General features: G+C 36.5%; 1 protein-coding gene and 1 long non-coding RNA gene across 6 annotated transcripts in view; one reads left to right on the top strand and one right to left on the bottom strand.

The window, feature by feature from the left end:
- NAV3 (neuron navigator 3) overlaps positions 1–17,385 on the bottom strand; it is an 853,944-nt gene that overhangs the window by 80,483 nt on the left and 756,076 nt on the right. For 3 of the 5 annotated variants that reach the window (XM_059186398.1, XM_059186401.1, XM_059186403.1), the window contains 6 exons: positions 16,960–17,092; positions 15,831–16,101; positions 14,174–14,882; positions 11,616–12,104; positions 7,122–7,163; positions 5,544–5,704 (listed from right to left, as the gene is read on the bottom strand). In XM_059186398.1, the coding sequence (XP_059042381.1) occupies positions 5,544–5,704; positions 7,122–7,163; positions 11,616–12,104; positions 14,174–14,882; positions 15,831–16,101; positions 16,960–17,092 (1,805 nt within the window). The remainder of the gene's footprint in view (positions 1–5,543; positions 5,705–7,121; positions 7,164–11,615; positions 12,105–14,173; positions 14,883–15,830; positions 16,102–16,959; positions 17,093–17,385) is intronic. The other 2 variants (XM_059186399.1, XM_059186402.1) reach the window with 2 other exon arrangements.
- Positions 12,204–14,471, top strand: LOC131839205 (uncharacterized). The gene is made up of 3 exons (XR_009356858.1): positions 12,204–12,300; positions 12,391–12,493; positions 14,346–14,471. It is a non-coding gene; the product is annotated as an uncharacterized LOC131839205 (long non-coding RNA).

Raw genomic sequence — 17,385 nt, 5'->3', positions numbered from 1 at the left:
CCTTTTTTCTCTAACACTTTCAAGGCCAGCAGTATGTCAATTTCTAAAGCAATATTAAACAAAGCTGCCAAGCAACCTCTTTTGTTCATGCTAGAAATACAACAGCATGGTATATCCTGCTGGAGATTATGAAGAAAAGATTGCCTGCGTAGGCTCTGTAGGTTTCTTTTCAAGAAGAATACACCTCTTTAATGGAAAAAAACAAAATCGAAAAGAAAACAAAAGAAACCTAAATGTCCCACGAAGACGCTTTTGAAGCTTCCAGACAAAGACTTTCATCATTCTGAGTTCTGAATTTATGTAAGTCCATGGTCAGTACCATCATTATTATCAGAGTTAGTTATAAAAGAAGAATATGAAATTTTTCTTTAAATGAAATGTAATATGTGGTTTATAGCTTATCATCAGTTTAATCACACTGAACTCTTCCACTGCATCTAAGACCAGAGTCCAGAGGGAAGCCTGTCTAATGTCACAAACCTGTTATATTTCCCAAACAGTATCTCATGTTCATAATTTGAAACAAGAATTTATTTACTTAGGGTTCATTGCCAAAGAGTTCTAATAACACTCAGCTTTTTATGCCAACTGATAATTATGAATTTAAAGAAAGATGTGGTTGACCGAAAGTACACCTGCTTCAGAAGCAATACCATCTTAAAATGTGGAACAAAAGCAAAGCACAAAATTGAGAAAGATATTTATCACAAATGTTCATATTTAAGAAAAGTAAGTTGTTACGAAAATGTGAGGTGGGAGACAGGAACCACTTATCCCATCACAAAACCTGTGGGTACTTTGAAAAACTTAGGGAACTCACGTCACTGGTTTAGAATGACTGATTATCATTTCAAATTTTGCTATTTTTTTCTTTGACATGGGAATTACATTTCTTTTTAATATAATGACTGGCTTTCAAAATAATGTAAAGTAAGAGGCATATACACTGAGAGGCAAATGAAAGGGAATATCTTCTATTTTCCAGACACTATGCTGGATGTTTTATAGGTTTTGATGAATTCATGCACGGAACAACACTCTGATAGAGTGGTTGTGGATTGGAATAAAAAAAAAAAAGGACAAGAAAAAGGAAAGAAATAAAAGATTTAGAATTATATCTGTGTGTGCATATATGAAATACAATAAAAGATGAAAGAAATTGTGGATGTGCAAAGTGTACAATCTGTTGGAAGAAAGAAAACCCTGAAGGAAGGAAAGAAAGAAGAAAAGAAGGGAGGGTGAGGAAGAGAGAGAGTGAGGGGGGAGAGGGGAGAGATGGGAAAGAGGGCGAGTGAGGAGAGGAAGGGAGAGAGAGAGGCAGAGGGTGGAGAGAGAGACAGAGAGAGAGAAGAGAGGGAGAGTGAGAGAGAGAGAGAGAGAGTGAGCGAGGGGAGAGAGTGGGAGGGAGGGAGAGAGACATCTTTCAGGTACATTCCATCAGCTAGCATTGAATGGTTCTATTTGATTGCTAACCAACTGCCAGAAGATATAACGAAGGACATTCTAGACTTGGATGTTTATGTTTAGAGCGTCTGGATTAGAGTAAATCATCCTATTCTATGTCCACAGTATGGACTGTCTCTTTGCTAAATGAATGGAGTATTCAACACATTTGTAAATGTATTATGTTAATATGTATCTAGAAGTTAGAAGGTCATTTCACTCACTATTTGGCTTTGCATAATTGTTGCAGAGCTATCCAAGTAAATTGTCCTTTTATAATTTCAAAACATGTGACTTAAATCATCCAAGAGATAATGAGGATTAGGGTGATTTTTTTTTTTTTTTTTTTTTTGACAGAGAGAGAGAGATCACAAGTAGGCAGAGCAGCAGGTGGGGGGGGGGGGTTGGGAACAGGCTCCCTGCTGAGCAGAGAGCCTGATGCAGGGCTCAATTCCATGACCCTGAGATCATGACCTGAGCCAAAGGCAGAGGCTTATCCTACTTAGCCACCCAGGGGCCCCATTAGGGTGAATTTTTAAAGTGAAGAGTTTGCATTTACAAACAGTTTTGATAGCTTCTCCACTGAAACTACACCCATGCTATTTAAGAATGTTCAGTTATGTTAATGTCTATGACAGTTCTGTTTTTGGGGTCAGTGGTTGAATAGAAAGATATATATGCCATGCCCCTAGCAGTGGTGACTGAAAGGAACAAAAATTAATATGTAAGTAAACCAAGAAAAATTATACAACAGAGGATGAAAATATGATGGACAAAAAGAATTTCTGCAATGGTACACAAATTGGCACAGGGATTCTATACTGGCTTTGCTTTCCATTTGCTTCAGGCAAATGTCTCAATCTCTGCCCTTCAGTTTCAACATGAATTACAATTTTTTGAAACAGCAGAATAAATAACCTCTGGACTCATTCAAAGCTTAGAGACACAGCAAAATTTTTAAAAATGAGAGAAACTAGGTAGCAACTCAAGAAAATTTTATTTGATTTTTTTTTTAAAGAGGAAGTTCAAAGTGTGATATATCTAGATTCAGTAGTTTCTGTCATGGGTGGGTTTAGGGAAGAAGCTAGAGCTATCATAAGTATTTAACTAGTAGTTGAATAGTTGAACCAGAGGTAGGTGTCTCCTGTCTCTGAGATTCTGTACTTTCATGAATATAGAAGAAGAGGGTCAATTCTCAATAGCTTAAAAGGTAAATATGAGAGAGGAGTAGGAGGGCACTCAAGGTAGAGGAACCCGTGAACACAAAAGCATAGAAATTTCTCCATAAAGTTGTTTAAACAATACTCTGTATGCAAGAGGAGCCAACAAATATATAGAACTCCTAGGTGAGAGGCTGACAGTAATACTTCTTCCTACTATCCCTTACAGCAAGGAGAAAATGAGACTGAGGAACTGTCACTCGTGGGAATATGACAATAAGTATCAGGCAGTTATAAGATGCCTCACAAAGACTATGACCAACAGTAAACAAAATTTCAAACAAAAATGTATTTTGTTTACATAAGTTATGTTCTGATTTGCTTTCTTGAGTAGAATGGTTTCTATTACAGGGATCATACCTACACCAAGAACTACACACAAACCACAGCTTACTCATGCTACTCTACCAATAATGAAGTAACTGAAGTGATCTTAGATTTCTGTTCATTATATAGGACTTTTTACAGTAATATTTCTAAAAATTTTATGTATTAAAATATTTTAATATGGAAAAAGGATAAAGAAAACACAGGTATTTTAATTGCTACTAAGTAATCACTTGCTGATCATTCAGAAGAGATAATGATCAAATTGAAGACAAATGATGACCAAAGTGAACTGGAAGACAATGCTATCCATACTCATTAAAAAATTCCATGATACATTTTTTAAATTTAATAATAAAATAATCTTTAGTTATTATTACATTTTAATAGTACCCACTGTCTTACCTAGTAAATATAAATTCAGGTGGTCTGGAAATCAATAAAAGGTTTTTTTTTTTTTTTTTAAGATTTATTTGAGAGAGAGAAAGCTAGCACATGGGCGAGGGGAGGGGCACAGGGAGAGGGAGAGAGAATCCTAAGCAGACTCTGTGCTGGGTGTGGAGCCCCATACAGGTCTTGATTTCATGACCCTGAGGTCATGACCTAAGCTGAAGCCAAGAGTCTGATGCCCAAATGAGCTACCCAGGTACCCTGCAACAAAAAATAAATTTCATGTTTTTAAAACGGGTCATTTTTTCTTTAAAATAACACAGCATATAGACCTCAGAACACCTGATTTTAAGCCATGTATGCTTATAAAATTTGGATGGGCACATGAGAAAGTGTTGACATGTATGGGAAGGTCTTCCTCTCTAAGTCCCAATGGGTAAAAATGTTGATAATGATGGTAGAGGCAGTAAGACGAATTTGAATTACACTGCTATTTTCTGATAACATAAAGCATGGTTTCTGATAAAAATGATGAGGTAACAAGGTCTTTTAAGTCTTATACTCTCTTGGTACACATAAATCAGTCTTGGTACACATAAATCAGTCCCCCATAATAAAACCTAGATATTTTGGATCCATTTCACAGATGAGGAAATTGACTTTGCCAAGGTCAGACATAGTAAGTGGTGAGCATTTTTTTTTCCAAATAATAATGGAACACATGGATTTAATCAAAACAATATAAATGATAAAATAGTGGTGGTACGAATTCAGTTAGTCAAATTAATGTCATGTATTGAAAAGATTGACAGGAGACAGAGGGTATCTAGCAAACTCATCATTCCAAGTAGTTGGGTTTTATTTCAGATGTTGCATAAAATTAGAGTTAATTTCATATTCTTATGAGTTTATAAAAAACATTTTCAATTTAGTTTTTGAAGTTAAAATTTTAAGCTTCTTGCTTTGTTTTATAATTACAATTATAAGTAAAGGCTATACTATCTGTTTTCATTATGAGGCAAATAAGTGTCTCCCTGTGAAGGTGTAGCAGCAAAATCTTGGTATTTAATAGGAATTCATTAGCTCATATGGACCCATGACCAAAATAATTGTTTTCTATTGCCAAAGCTTTATTCTGTAAAGCAGGAAAAATTACAAGAGAAAACAAAGAGCTGTGAGTGTCCTATAGGATTGAAAAAGTTGAAAAGCCCAAACTATTCAAGAATTTGGACAACTGGTGGGTCCATTACTAGAAAAATGGTTGGAGCAAAATAATGATAATTATTATAATAATGAGACTACTTCATATGTGATTTTATAGAATAGAAATCTAATTTTAAAAGCATTGGGTCTATTAAATTAGAACTGGCATGTTTAGACTTCTTTCATTACTTTGTCACTCTTCCCTGTGTTTTCTGTGACATTTATACAAATGATTTTACACTTCATACAAATGATGCTAAGTACAAAGTAATGCAATGGCTAAATTTGTCACTTTTTTTCCTTGTACTTATCAAAAAACATTCACAGGGAATATTCATATTCATTTTAATGAGAGGTTTAAAATTCTATTCATTTTGATTACCTGTAAAAAAGTGATCTTAAAGTCATGGAGTTACTTTTTCCTTCTTCTTAATTATTTTATAGTTTGTTTTTCTACAACAGTATGATAAATTTTGTCAAGGATTTTAAAAAAATTAAGCAAATGTTTTTTCTTAAATGTCTTTAAAAACAAGCAAACTTGCTTGTTTTTAAGCAAAAAACAAGGAGATGTTTTACTGTTTTTTAAGAGGACTCTGAAAAAAACCCCTAAGCTTGAAGTCAGGTGTTCTGGGATCAATTCCTGCCTCTGCCTCTTATGAATGGTGAGACCTTTTTGTGAGTGAAATGACTGCTCTGTGCCTCTGGATCCTAGACTGTAAAATCACAGCCGTCGTACCAATGTCAAGTCGTTGCTCATTGTCACCAACAATAAGCTGCATAACCTTTAGAAAGTGTTTTGTGACTAGCCAGCCATCAAACAAATAAAAGGGACTCTTAAGGTGTCTTTATCTTTTCCTTAAGTGAATATGTTTTATAACATGTTTTGCGTAGAGATCGCAGTGCTCCTGTGAGGGCAGATGGTCAAAGAAACAAGATGAAATGGTGTTCAGAATATTTTACCCAAGTTGGAAAAGTGGTATTTTCCCGTGGCAGAAGATGACATGGCGGAAGGGGAGAGCAGAGGGGACTGGTTGCCAGCATCCTGCAGCCCTCCGGTGGAATGCGAGCGCAGCCACTCTTTGCCCTCTTCTTGGTTGGCCTGCCGAGACGACGGGGTGTATCTGCAAAACAGCACAGCTCAGACACTGAAGCACATCTACGGGGGCAAGGCAATACCAGGACAAGGAAACAATCGAGAGGAGCTTACTATTCAGACTGAACAACATTCTCAAACAGATTGAATCTAATTATAATTGCTTAGTTCTTCCAGATGATCTGACACCATCTGTGTGAATCTCACAGGGGGAAAAAAAATAAAGGATTTTGAAAGGAAAATTATGCTTCTGTGAGATATGTAGTTGAAAATCATAAGCAATGAGCAGACAGCCAAGTTAATTGAGAGGGACTCAAAAGCACAGTGCTTGGAAGGATGTGAAGATGGTGAAAGCACAGACTAAATATGGTAGACAGGGCTAGGCCAGGAGCCAAGGGAACTGGGGTGATGGCCACAGAAAGGCATAGGAAATGGAACACAAATTGACAGATCTTTTTTGGAAAAAAAAAATTAAAAAGGAAAACATTAAAAAATACCACATTTATTTGGTTAAAATGGCACTTGACATCATGTCTAGATTTTTTTTTTTTTAAAAAAGGGGGAAAAATGGGCTCACTTTAGTAGAAAATGAATTTCTGGAACAAAATCTTGAAATGGAATAATTGCAAGCTGTTTCCTATTATGAAGGGACTGGCGAGAAAAAGGGTAACAGGGAAAGACCTATTTGGCCAGTGCTCATTTTCACCAGAGTAAATAAATTCTTAACATCGAAGAACAGTTGACTCATTAAGTTCATATGTGTTATACCTCTATTAGTCATTCATTTTCTATCCTCTCCACAGATTAAATTGTATAGTAAAGGAAGGCCATGGATTAAATTTTCATTTTAGTTTTTATGATGAACTGAATGATGACTTTGAGATTATTATGTTATCCTAGACTAATTCACTATCTAAATGGGCTAGCACTCCTGAAAAACAGAAATGAAAACTCCGGAGTTTTTACCAAAAGGATTCTTTAAAAATTCATACCTTAATTATAGTATTTGTCCTCTGATGATGAGAATGTATTTTCTTTGATTCAAATTAGAGAATCCTTCAACCTTTCAACATTAACTGGCCACATCTGTAGACTATATGGGTCGAGGTTTTGCAAGCATATGCCTCCAAGATGCAAAGGTTAGGGAAGTTAATTTTATTTTAATTTATAGAAGTGAGTTCTGAAATCTACCAAAAATTGCTGCTCCCCAAATAATGACATTAGACTGGATTTAATTTACGTAGTCTTGACCTCTACTGGTATCTCTAACCAGAGGCTTATCTCATCAACTCCTCAGGCCAGAGAAAACATTAGGATTAAAATTGATGCCATCCTCAATGGCAGATACCTTATTGCAAACAAAGAAAGAAAGAGGGAGAGAGACAGCACACAAAGTTTACGTAACAACAGACAAAGGCAGCAATGGGGCTGAGAGAAATATCTACCTTAGTCCCTTTTTGGGTAGTGTATTTCTGTCAAGCTGCATGCTGTTAAAACAAAGAAAACCCCTAAGGACATAATGCAAACAAAACCTCCAAATTACACATCCAACAAAAACGGTTCTCTAAACTTCACAAAATAAAATTTTTGTCACACATATTTGATGCTTAACTTATTGGAAAAGGCCAACCAAAGTGACCAGAGGTCTACTGTTTTAACATGTGCGGTGATAATTTAGTGACAGGATTATGAGCAGGTAGACTAAGTCATTTGTTTACATAATTCCCCTGTAGGTCCCGCTATGGTGGTTTTTGCTTCTGTGTGCAACTGACTAGACTTCCACTGTGATTTCAAATGCAAGAGAATCATAGGTAGAAATCAGATAGATCTGCTCTCCCTAAGTTAAAGTGATAACTTCTAATGGGCAGAGGAGATATTAAACACCTTAATACTTAAATTTTGTATTCATATTATTTTTAATAAAAATAAAGGCAGATACATCCATTTGTATATTAGAGAAGAAAAATATAATAAATATCTGCTTGAAATGTAATGTTTCTGGCAACATTTATTTAAATATTTAATAGAATTAATCTATGCCATCTTTTGGAAATTCGAAGTTAGGTATTTAAAAGGCTCTAAGTTTTATCTGGCTCTATTTTAAAGAATTCTCAACTGGCCATAGAAAGGGATGAAAGGTTGTGTCTGGAGAAAATGAGAAATGGCCTCTCTAAAAATAGAAGAGAGTGTCATCAGCTAAGTGGGACAAGTCTAGGGGTTTCTGTTACAATTTCTGGCATGTGAATAACCAAAGAATAAAATTAACTTGAATTTGAGGAATGATAGCTCTCTTCCAGTAGAACCTCCAATGATCAAAATAAATACACAGGATATGCAAAATGGGGATGATATAACACAAATGCAAACACATCAATTTGAAAATTAATCACTCAAAGCTAAAATGTTTTCTTCTATGTGTACTCCATTATTTAGCACTGCAGTAGAAAGCAACCAAAGACATTAAATGACTTTATTTATTGGGAATGTCCACATAAGGTAAATATCCTGTTATGCAGACACCAGTTCTAGTATACATTTTGACTACATAAAGTTTTTTCATGGTGTGCATAAGCAAACAAAAAGGAATCAGACTGAACAAATGTGAAAAACCTATAAATAGGAACTATGGTCAAGCTAAAGCATTAATATGGTCATGAACCATTTTAAAGGTTATCTTTTTCACGCGTGCAGATTTATTAAAGCTTGACATTGCCAAGGGGATTGAAAATAGGCACTGTTTGCCAAAATTATCAATTGTCTAAAGTGCACGTATTTATATCACACAGAGAATTGAATGAAAGAAAAATTTAAAAAAAACATTTAAATTTGCCTATAGAAGTTTTTTTCAAACTTTAGAAATATCTGATTGAATCTGGATACTGATCATTTTATAATGTAGACACTTTCCACACACCCTGAAAGGTCACAAGCTCTTATGCCTGCAAGGACCCGCAGACAGTGGAAACAACAAGGGAGAGGGGGGATTTTAGCCAACAGTCTGAGGAGGTCAGGCCCAGTTTGTTCCAAGCCAACAGAAGCTCTGCAGGGCTCCTTGAGCTGGTATTTCCAAACAAGCCAGCAATGTGTAAAGTTTATTACTACTTTAGATTATTTTTAAAGTTTGATTAGGTAAGGAAAAAAAAAGTTTGGTTAGGTTACAAAAAGCAAAACAAACTAAACAAAGTAACTGGGAACTGGTTATGGCTCAGGGGCCACCCATGATTTGGAGCAGCTGGAGGGAAAATTATTGAAGAATTTTTTGTGATTATTTATTATTTTATGACATTTTAATGAAAAAGGAATTTGAACCAAGTGAAAAGCTTTATGAAAAACTATTGATTCAATAATGTTAAGATATGAATATATCAGTAAAATATTTTGAAATTGTAGATAAGTAAATCCTGAACTTTTACACATCTCTTTCATATCACTCTAATTACTTTGTTTGCAATATTTACACATTAGCACATTTTCTGTCAGGTGTGGCTCTTTGGTTTCCTTAGCTGGCTGCTTAATTCTAATTAAGACTGGATCTCTCATATGATCTTATTTTCTCTTCAATAGATCATAAACTTTCTCAAATGTACTTTTAAAGATTAGAATAAATTGCTATTACCTGACCAAGAAAAAGTACAACCTCTCATATCAAAAATTATTTCAAACCAATAATATCCTGGGAGGAATTAATTAATATTTATATTATATATTATACCTAGGAAAGTTATTTTATTTTTCACACTTTACTATTCATCAATACATTGCACTAAGAATCAAGGGCAAAATATGAATTTATTTTAAATTAGCCTAAGCTTTATTTTAGAAAAATTGTTTATCTGGTTATTTTTAATACTGGAACATCCCATTTGTAAAGCTGGTCTATTTCAAAAACTGATCAACAACAAGAAGATTTACTTAAAGAAAATTTGTGACTACATATTTGTCAGTGTATTTGTAAATGAAAATGTATCTTGGCATCTGCTAAAATACAGATAAAAGTCAAATACTAACATTACATTTGTATCTATAAAACTCAATTTATTCTCTGGTTTGATTTGAAGTTTACTTGGTTACAAACAGTTGTCTACTTTTCTGGGTTTTTGATACCTGACAGGCAAGAATTCTACCACTGAACCACCAATGCCTGATTTTTTAATATCTGAAGGTGAGCGAAATAAGTTGATGGCTAAATGGTCAGCTTAATACAGCCATATTGGTGATTTAAAAAATTAGTAATTTGGAAGGTGACTTGGGTTAATAAATAATGACCTATTTGCATGTGCTTATGATACTGTTACTTGGCTTCCTCACATTATCAGTATACAATCAAAGATGCATTTGTTAAAACTATAGGTTGTTAACAGATTTTCAATACAATTTGATTTTCTTGTTACAAGTCTTAAAAATGTCATACGAAAGTGCCCATTACCTTAAAGCATGGAAACTTAAATCCAAGATGCTGGAGGAAGCCCAATTTCTGAGCTAGAAGCTTAAATGAAACAGTACTTGTTTTCATGTATATAGTTGATCTTTACATATGCTATCTATAATGACAAAACTAGAAAGGACACAGATGCAAATGGCTACAGTTTAGTCTCTATCCCCCTGCGTTTGTCTTGTGTCTCTTGGCCCAGTTTTTTGTTGATGAAGAAAAACATCATTTTATAATCAGCAGCCTACCATAGGAACTATCAAGCATAGATATTTAGAAAGAATTTAGAGAATATAAATAATTCTCTTATCAGGGGATGTCTCATGGACATGGCTGTCCGTGTCCATGAGGACACCAAGAGGTACAGTGGGAGGGAAGCCATGTTTTACATTTCACAAAGGCAAGAGAAATGGAAGAACAGTGGGAAATTTTAGATTGAGGGACAACTAGTGCCATGTGGTAAGAGTCTAGGTAAGAGCTTTAGTCAATGTTTTAAAAAAATGAATCTGGAATTAAGGCTGGAAGTCTGGAAAAGAGGTGATAGGTCATCCTCAGTAACAGACTGAACAAAAGCTTAGGGAACCATATTGGGCATTTCCAGTGGCTGGTAGTGCTTTCACAAACAACACAACTAAGACATGTGGCCAACAGCATTTTTAAAAGCTTTAGGTGTGTCAAGAAACAAATTACATTAAGTTTATCTGGGAAAAGAGGCAATTCAGGACATTTTCCAGGAGGAAGGAGTCAGCACCAAAATACCTGAGAAAGGATTTTTGGGGTGAGAGAATCTAAAGACATTTTGGTTAACAGTGACACTTTCTGGTAAGCATATTCAGTAAAGAATGCCTCTTTATGTTTCTCATTGTAAATTAAAAAAAAAAAAAACTGCTTAAACCAATGGGAAACACTTTATAAAATGATTCATTTTCAAGAGGCCTATTAAAAATATTACTGATGTTATTAATTTTCTCTAAGAATTCATATCTGACAATTGGCTTTTTTTCAACTCAACTACGATTCCCCAGTGATCTTTTTGCTCTTTTCCTATACAAGCACTAATAAAGCAAACTTAACATATTGCTCAGAGCCTAATTGTAGAATCCATTTAAATACGGTCTTTAAAAATGCTCAAATTATCATAAGGAGCTACGTTGTCTTGGAGCTTAGGCCAAATCATTAACATGTCTTGAGAAGACATCATTTAATACATAAACATATGCTTCAAATTTCATTCAAATTGCCTGTTTGGTACATATGTATGCATTCATATTAAGAAACTTAATTATACAATTACCCTATTCTTCATGGCTTTTTTTTTTCCTTCTACGAACTTGGTAGTAAGAGCAAACAAAAGGCCCAGCCTCCTTTATCTTCTATCCCTTTAATTTTATATTCCTTCACAGAGTGGCATTCCCACTGACATCAAGGAAATTTGGTGGGGGAGGAAGGTAGGCACAGCGTGGGGAGGAAGGAGAGGGAAGACTTCATCAATGCCTCTAGGAAAGCTCACCTTTCTGAGAGAGTAGATCTCACACTACCCGTTCTCATGAGCAGGCTCTGCACCTCGTGAGTGCCTGTGGTCAGTCCAGACAGGGAGCCATGATGGCTGAGGGGGAGGTCAATAGACTCAGAGCTCGTATGGAGGCTAGTCATGGACTGGTAACTTGGAGTGTCCTTGCTGCCAGCAGAGGAACTGCTCAGATTGGCAGCCCACACAAGACCACCTGAGGTGAAAGAGTGGACCGATGCTGGGCTGGAAGCCAACGAGTGACTTAAGCTTATAACATCTGTAGTTAAGTCTGAGGGTTTATTGAAGAGAGGGCTGCTGCTGCCACTCAGCCCACCAGCACTGCCCATGCTGCCCGTACCAGACGACGGTGACTCCAGACTGCCTTGCCGCGCTAATGTGGTACTAGGACTGGGCATTACTGAGGAGGATTTCACACCCTCAGTATTAGGTGCAGAGGCAGATTTGCCACCTGCCTTGGCACCAAACAACCTAAAAGAAAAACAAATAACAACTTCAGTTGTTCCGAGACACTAATATCCACATTAAATATCTAGGGTTACAGTACACAGAGCCAAGTGTGCTTTAGCGCCTGAGCTGCCAAGCACTTCCTGTCTCTATGTTAATGAACTTTATAAGCTCGAACTTCTTAATCTCGTGCCAAAAAATCTCTCATATCACCATAAGTGTAAGTTGGTACTGGGCTGCCACCCAGGGGGTGGGGAGGAAAGGGGAAAAATAAAAGTAGATCAAACATGAAAATCCTTGGCTTTCACAGGTTAAGTGATTATGAGATTCTTTCGAGAAAATTAAAGAGTTTGAGCACACTTGCTGTTACCTATTTACAGAACCATTATAATGAAACAACTTCTACGCATTCGGTACGTAACACTTAAATTGTTTTTTCTTTTCTTTCTTTCTTTCTTTTTTTCACTGTAACAGTTCATTCAGAAACTAAAAGGAGTGCTTAAGGCAAGGTTTGGAGGTTATGTTACTTATCTGGTGGCCTGAGTGACGGCAGTCCGTTAGAAATGTGATTGGACACTGTTGGCAACATGTTGGTTTGTGTGTATTTTCCTCAAGAGAGACCAGAGGTTTTATGTCTGTTGCCAGGGCTATTCAAGTATATATTTATAATAGTGATTTGAAACATAGTTGGTGCTAACTTAGATGTAGGAGTTCAGTTCAGAAAACATTTTAGTTTTGTAAATGGAGCAGATGATATAATCAAATTTATGTAAATATGGAAATAAAGTGATATGAAGTAATGGCGTAATGATTACTAACTAATTAAGTTGCAATGAAATCTGTATTTCCTATAGTGAAAAATATTTTATGACGAATATGAGAAATTGTTTCATAGGTAATGGGCCACTGGAGGGCACTATTGGCTTTTATTTAAACAACAGAAATAATTACTCCCACTACGAGTCATTATTCTTTCCAATGAGAATCAACATTTCAAAAAGCCAGTTTTTCAGAATTAGTATTTCTACTGAGGCTTATAACATCTAGGCTTTCAAACAATCATGTATCTGAGATTGCTTGAGATGTAAATATTCCAAGACCCTTTATTTCCCAGTTATCAAGGTTCTTGGTTTATTCATTGTAATAAAAACAAATATTTAAAATACTTAACATATAGTGGACTCTAAACCACACTCTATCATTTCATAAACAAGGAAACAGAACCAGAGAGGTTTAACCATTTGTCCCAAGTCTTTAATGCTATGTATTTTCTTGCCACTTAAAATATATTAGTATTTGAAACAATCATAGTCCACACATTCAGTACTAAAGATAGTCCCTCTACAGAAACCAAGTTATACTGCTCATCAGAGTCCTATCCAAGAAAGCTGATGAAGCTACGAATCCTCGCCCACCCTGGAACTGAAACCCTATATGAAACATCCAGCTGTTTCAAATTCTGTCCATGATATACCTTGATTTTCATTAATATGTTAAGATATGGTGCTACATCATTTTCCAATCTGATCTCTTACAAGGAAAACAGTTTCATCTACATTCATGATCATTGACTCATTAAGAGCCATAAACACTGGAAACGAATACCAATAGTCATGAAGACCTATTTTATTTTATTTTTAATTGTGAAAAGGAGAGATGGAAATTTTAAAGTGATTATTTTATTACTACCTCTCGGTATTACCATCTATTTTTAAGTTTCTTATAAATGCTGTCTGTGTTGCTAATATTCGATGGATAGAGGGACTGAGAAGTTTGAGCATTTCTCAAAATGAACACCATTTTTTCCCCTAGCTATTTATAAGATCAGCTCTTTAAAACTCTCTGCACTCAGAAACTAAAAGAATCTAAGATATATGAACTTTAGAACACACATTTAGGATATACATGTATATCCTAAACGTGTGTTTGTGTGTGTGTGTGTGTGTGTGTGTGTGTGTATGTGCACGCACACACACACGTTTAGGATACAGGATTTAGGACACACATGGATTATTTATATTTATTAAACAGTTCCCGTGAATCCTACAGTATAGCATTTTCTGTTTTCCCAGCGTCATTTTATACATTCTTACCTTCGAAACGTAGGTGAGGCAATGTCAGGATACTTGGATCCTGGCTGCCTGAGCCCTTGTGTCCCACAGGCACTGGCAGAGGTAGGGCTGGATTTGGGGGAACCTGACAAAGAAACACTCTCTGAATCTGAGACTGCTACTTTTTCCTTCTCCTTGTCTGTCTGGTTGACAGTGACGGGGCTCGAGCGCCCTGACCCAATCTTAGTGGGTTCTCTGAGTTTTGAGGTGGAGGCACCAGCCGACTTGCTGCTGACGTTGGAATCGATGCTGCTGGTGCTGGACCTGTGGCCGCCTCGGCCGGGGATGCCGCTGGTGCTGGATTTGGAAGGGCGAGGCAAACTACGGTACTGGAGAGAGGTCTTGGAGCCCACATGCAGCACACCATCTTCCTGATTCTGGGAACCGTCCAGACTGGTTTTTCTCCCTGCATTTGACTTCCCACCAATGGCAGCAGATTTGGGAATTTTACCCAGGGTGGCCGACCCGCTTGTTATTGTTGCCCCACTGCTTGTGATCATAGTAGATGACCCTACTCCGCTTGGTTTCTTAAATCCAAAAGAGCTGGGAGCAGCTGATCTTCCAATGCCCGATGGGGGCTTTTTCCCCTCATCTCCGCTGCTTTTTCCTGCATCTGAAGGAGACCTCTGTAGAGATGACCCTTTTAGGGGAGTTTTGCCTTTCTCTGAAGCTTTGGCATCATCCGTTTTCCCTAATTAACGAGAAATACACAAATATACATGCATGTGCATTCTGATGAACGCAGTAACCTTTTTGTAAACGACGTTTAAAAATGTGAATACATCTTAAATTACTTCAGTTTCTATCTATTTATTTAGATCTCAATAGGTACAAGCTTTAACATACCAAGAGGATTGCCTACAAAGCTATAAAAATATGGCTCTTCGAGGAAATGTGACCAGTGATGAAGGAGATAAAATGAAAACATATATTTTTGCAGTTTGTTACTGTCTTATATCTCACAACTCTCTTCCTTTATCAGGATAGCACTTAATCTTATCAAGCTAAGTGCTAGAAAAAGAATTCATTTGAATAGCTGGAAGACGCTTCTACTTAGAGTCCTCTGGTACAACAATACCTCCCGTGGCACTATTTAAAATTGGGCACCATTTTTAAAATAGGGAAAAAAATCTTAAAAAAAAAAAAAAAGATAGTACAATTTGGCAGAAGTCTTTCACTCTCTTCTTTCTTAAAGTATAATTCACAAATGGTGTTTCAAATCTCCAGCCGTCCAACCCATCACATTAGTGTGATTGCTCTTGCCTCTCAGTGGTGATAGTGAAATTTAGTGGCATATTTAACATAAATAGTCCAAACTTTCATAAGGAAGGCAGAAGGAAAGCAATCTTATTTTTATGAAGCCGACTTCTTTTATTTCTGCATGAACAGAAATGACTATGGCAGAATAAAGACACTCAATAGCCCCAAATTATAATGGTGCTCCCTCAAGAACGCCTAGATTGTTATATTCATGTGGACTTCTATGGTAAAGTATGTGAAATTTACATGGAAAAGAATAACTATACAGAGAAGAATATGATGTAATTAAAAATAAAGCTCGTATTAACGTGAACAAAGATGGAATGGAAACCGTAAATTAAAACATTTTTGCATAACAGCTGTGAAGTGACAAGCCTACCCGGGGTCTTGAGTGCGCTCGTTCCAGCTTTCTGCCTAGAGGACGCTCCTCCTTGGGCAGACATGCCCCTTCTCCAGGAACCTGTCTGGGAGATGGACAGGGAGGCTTTCTGTGCTGTCTTCTCGGGGTCTTCAGGAAGTCCTGAGGAAACACCTTTCCACTTGCCAGTGCCATCCCCATGGTTGTCTAAGTCCTCCTCTGGTTTTTTCAGCTCCTCGGTAGTATCCCATGTCTCGTCTGTCGTAGAACGTTTCTCGGAATCTGTCTTCAGCTATGGGGAAAATATTACCAAGAAACTTTGGGCAGAAAAATCTATGAAGTGTGAATAGGCCCTGGAATGTACCTTCAGATAACTGGTTTAAAAAAAAAAAAAAAGCACGGATTTATATTTCAAAAGAATTCCAAAGACTCCTATTTTTATCTGTCTTCATTTAAGTTTCATTAATTTTGGCCACGTAATTCTTACTTGCACATATTAGAGAATGTCAGAATAAATATGTGCAGAAAACCCCAAATTAAATACTCCAGAGAGGAAGGAATTTTCTATGTCAAGTTTAACAAGGGAAAGGAGGACAAGATAAAACTTAATCATCTAATACCCACTCTTGATTTACCATTCTCAAGAGATGTAGTGATTTATTTCAGAGATCAATATAAAATTAATCAAGAACTATCTAAAAATGAGGCTATTAAAATAATTTTTAGGGGCGCCTGGGTGGCTCAGTGGGTTAAGCCGCTGCCTTCGGCTCAGGTCATGATCTCAGGGTCCTGGGATCGAGTCCCGCATCGGGCTCTCTGCTCAGCAGGGAGCCTGCTTCCTCCTCTCTCTCTCTGCCTGCCTCTCTGCCTACTTGTGATCTCTCTCTCTATGTCAAATAAAGAAATAAAATCTTTAAAAAAATAATAATTTTTAGGGTTAAAAATATCAATATTACAAAAAGAGATATGGAACAGTAAGTCTTTCTCAGTTGGCCTGTAATCAATAGGAAAAAAATACATAAACACAAGTTGCTTCTATTTATACGATTATATCAGATTCAAAGGTCATGCTATATTTTAATCTCAGATGAAACGGTTTGGGGAGTAAGCCTGGGAGAAGTACTGGAGAAAGAAGGCAGGCAATTCTCACCTGTGTGTTCTTCCTGGAGGGGACTGTGATGTTGGAGTAAGAGCTGACCGAGGATGTGGTGTTCAAGTCATCCGTGCTGATATTATCAAGGGTGTCACTGAGACCACTGCTCACAGAGCTGCTGTCATCCCAGCTAAAGGCAAGAAACACAGCAGCAATGAGCTACACACAGGAGGCTTGAGGGAAGTCACCTATATTTTTATATAACATTTATCATGTATCAGGAAGATAATCCTCACTTTTTTAATCTCATGATGAAAAATTATTGACTTTCCATTTTAGGAGAATCATATTACAAAAGAAATTGAAAGCAGGCCTGAGGATAACCTTATCTGATATTTGCAAAGAATCATTGTTTAGTACAGATCCAGGCTCCAGGGGAGTATCTATAGAATGAATGAAAACACTAAAACAAATACGGCATGG

This window comes from Mustela lutreola, chromosome 8, assembly GCF_030435805.1.
Source record: "Mustela lutreola isolate mMusLut2 chromosome 8, mMusLut2.pri, whole genome shotgun sequence".
NCBI lineage: Eukaryota > Metazoa > Chordata > Mammalia > Carnivora > Mustelidae > Mustela > Mustela lutreola.
The sequence above is the reverse complement of the archived record's forward strand: the minus strand, read 5'-3'. Positions and strand labels throughout refer to the sequence as shown.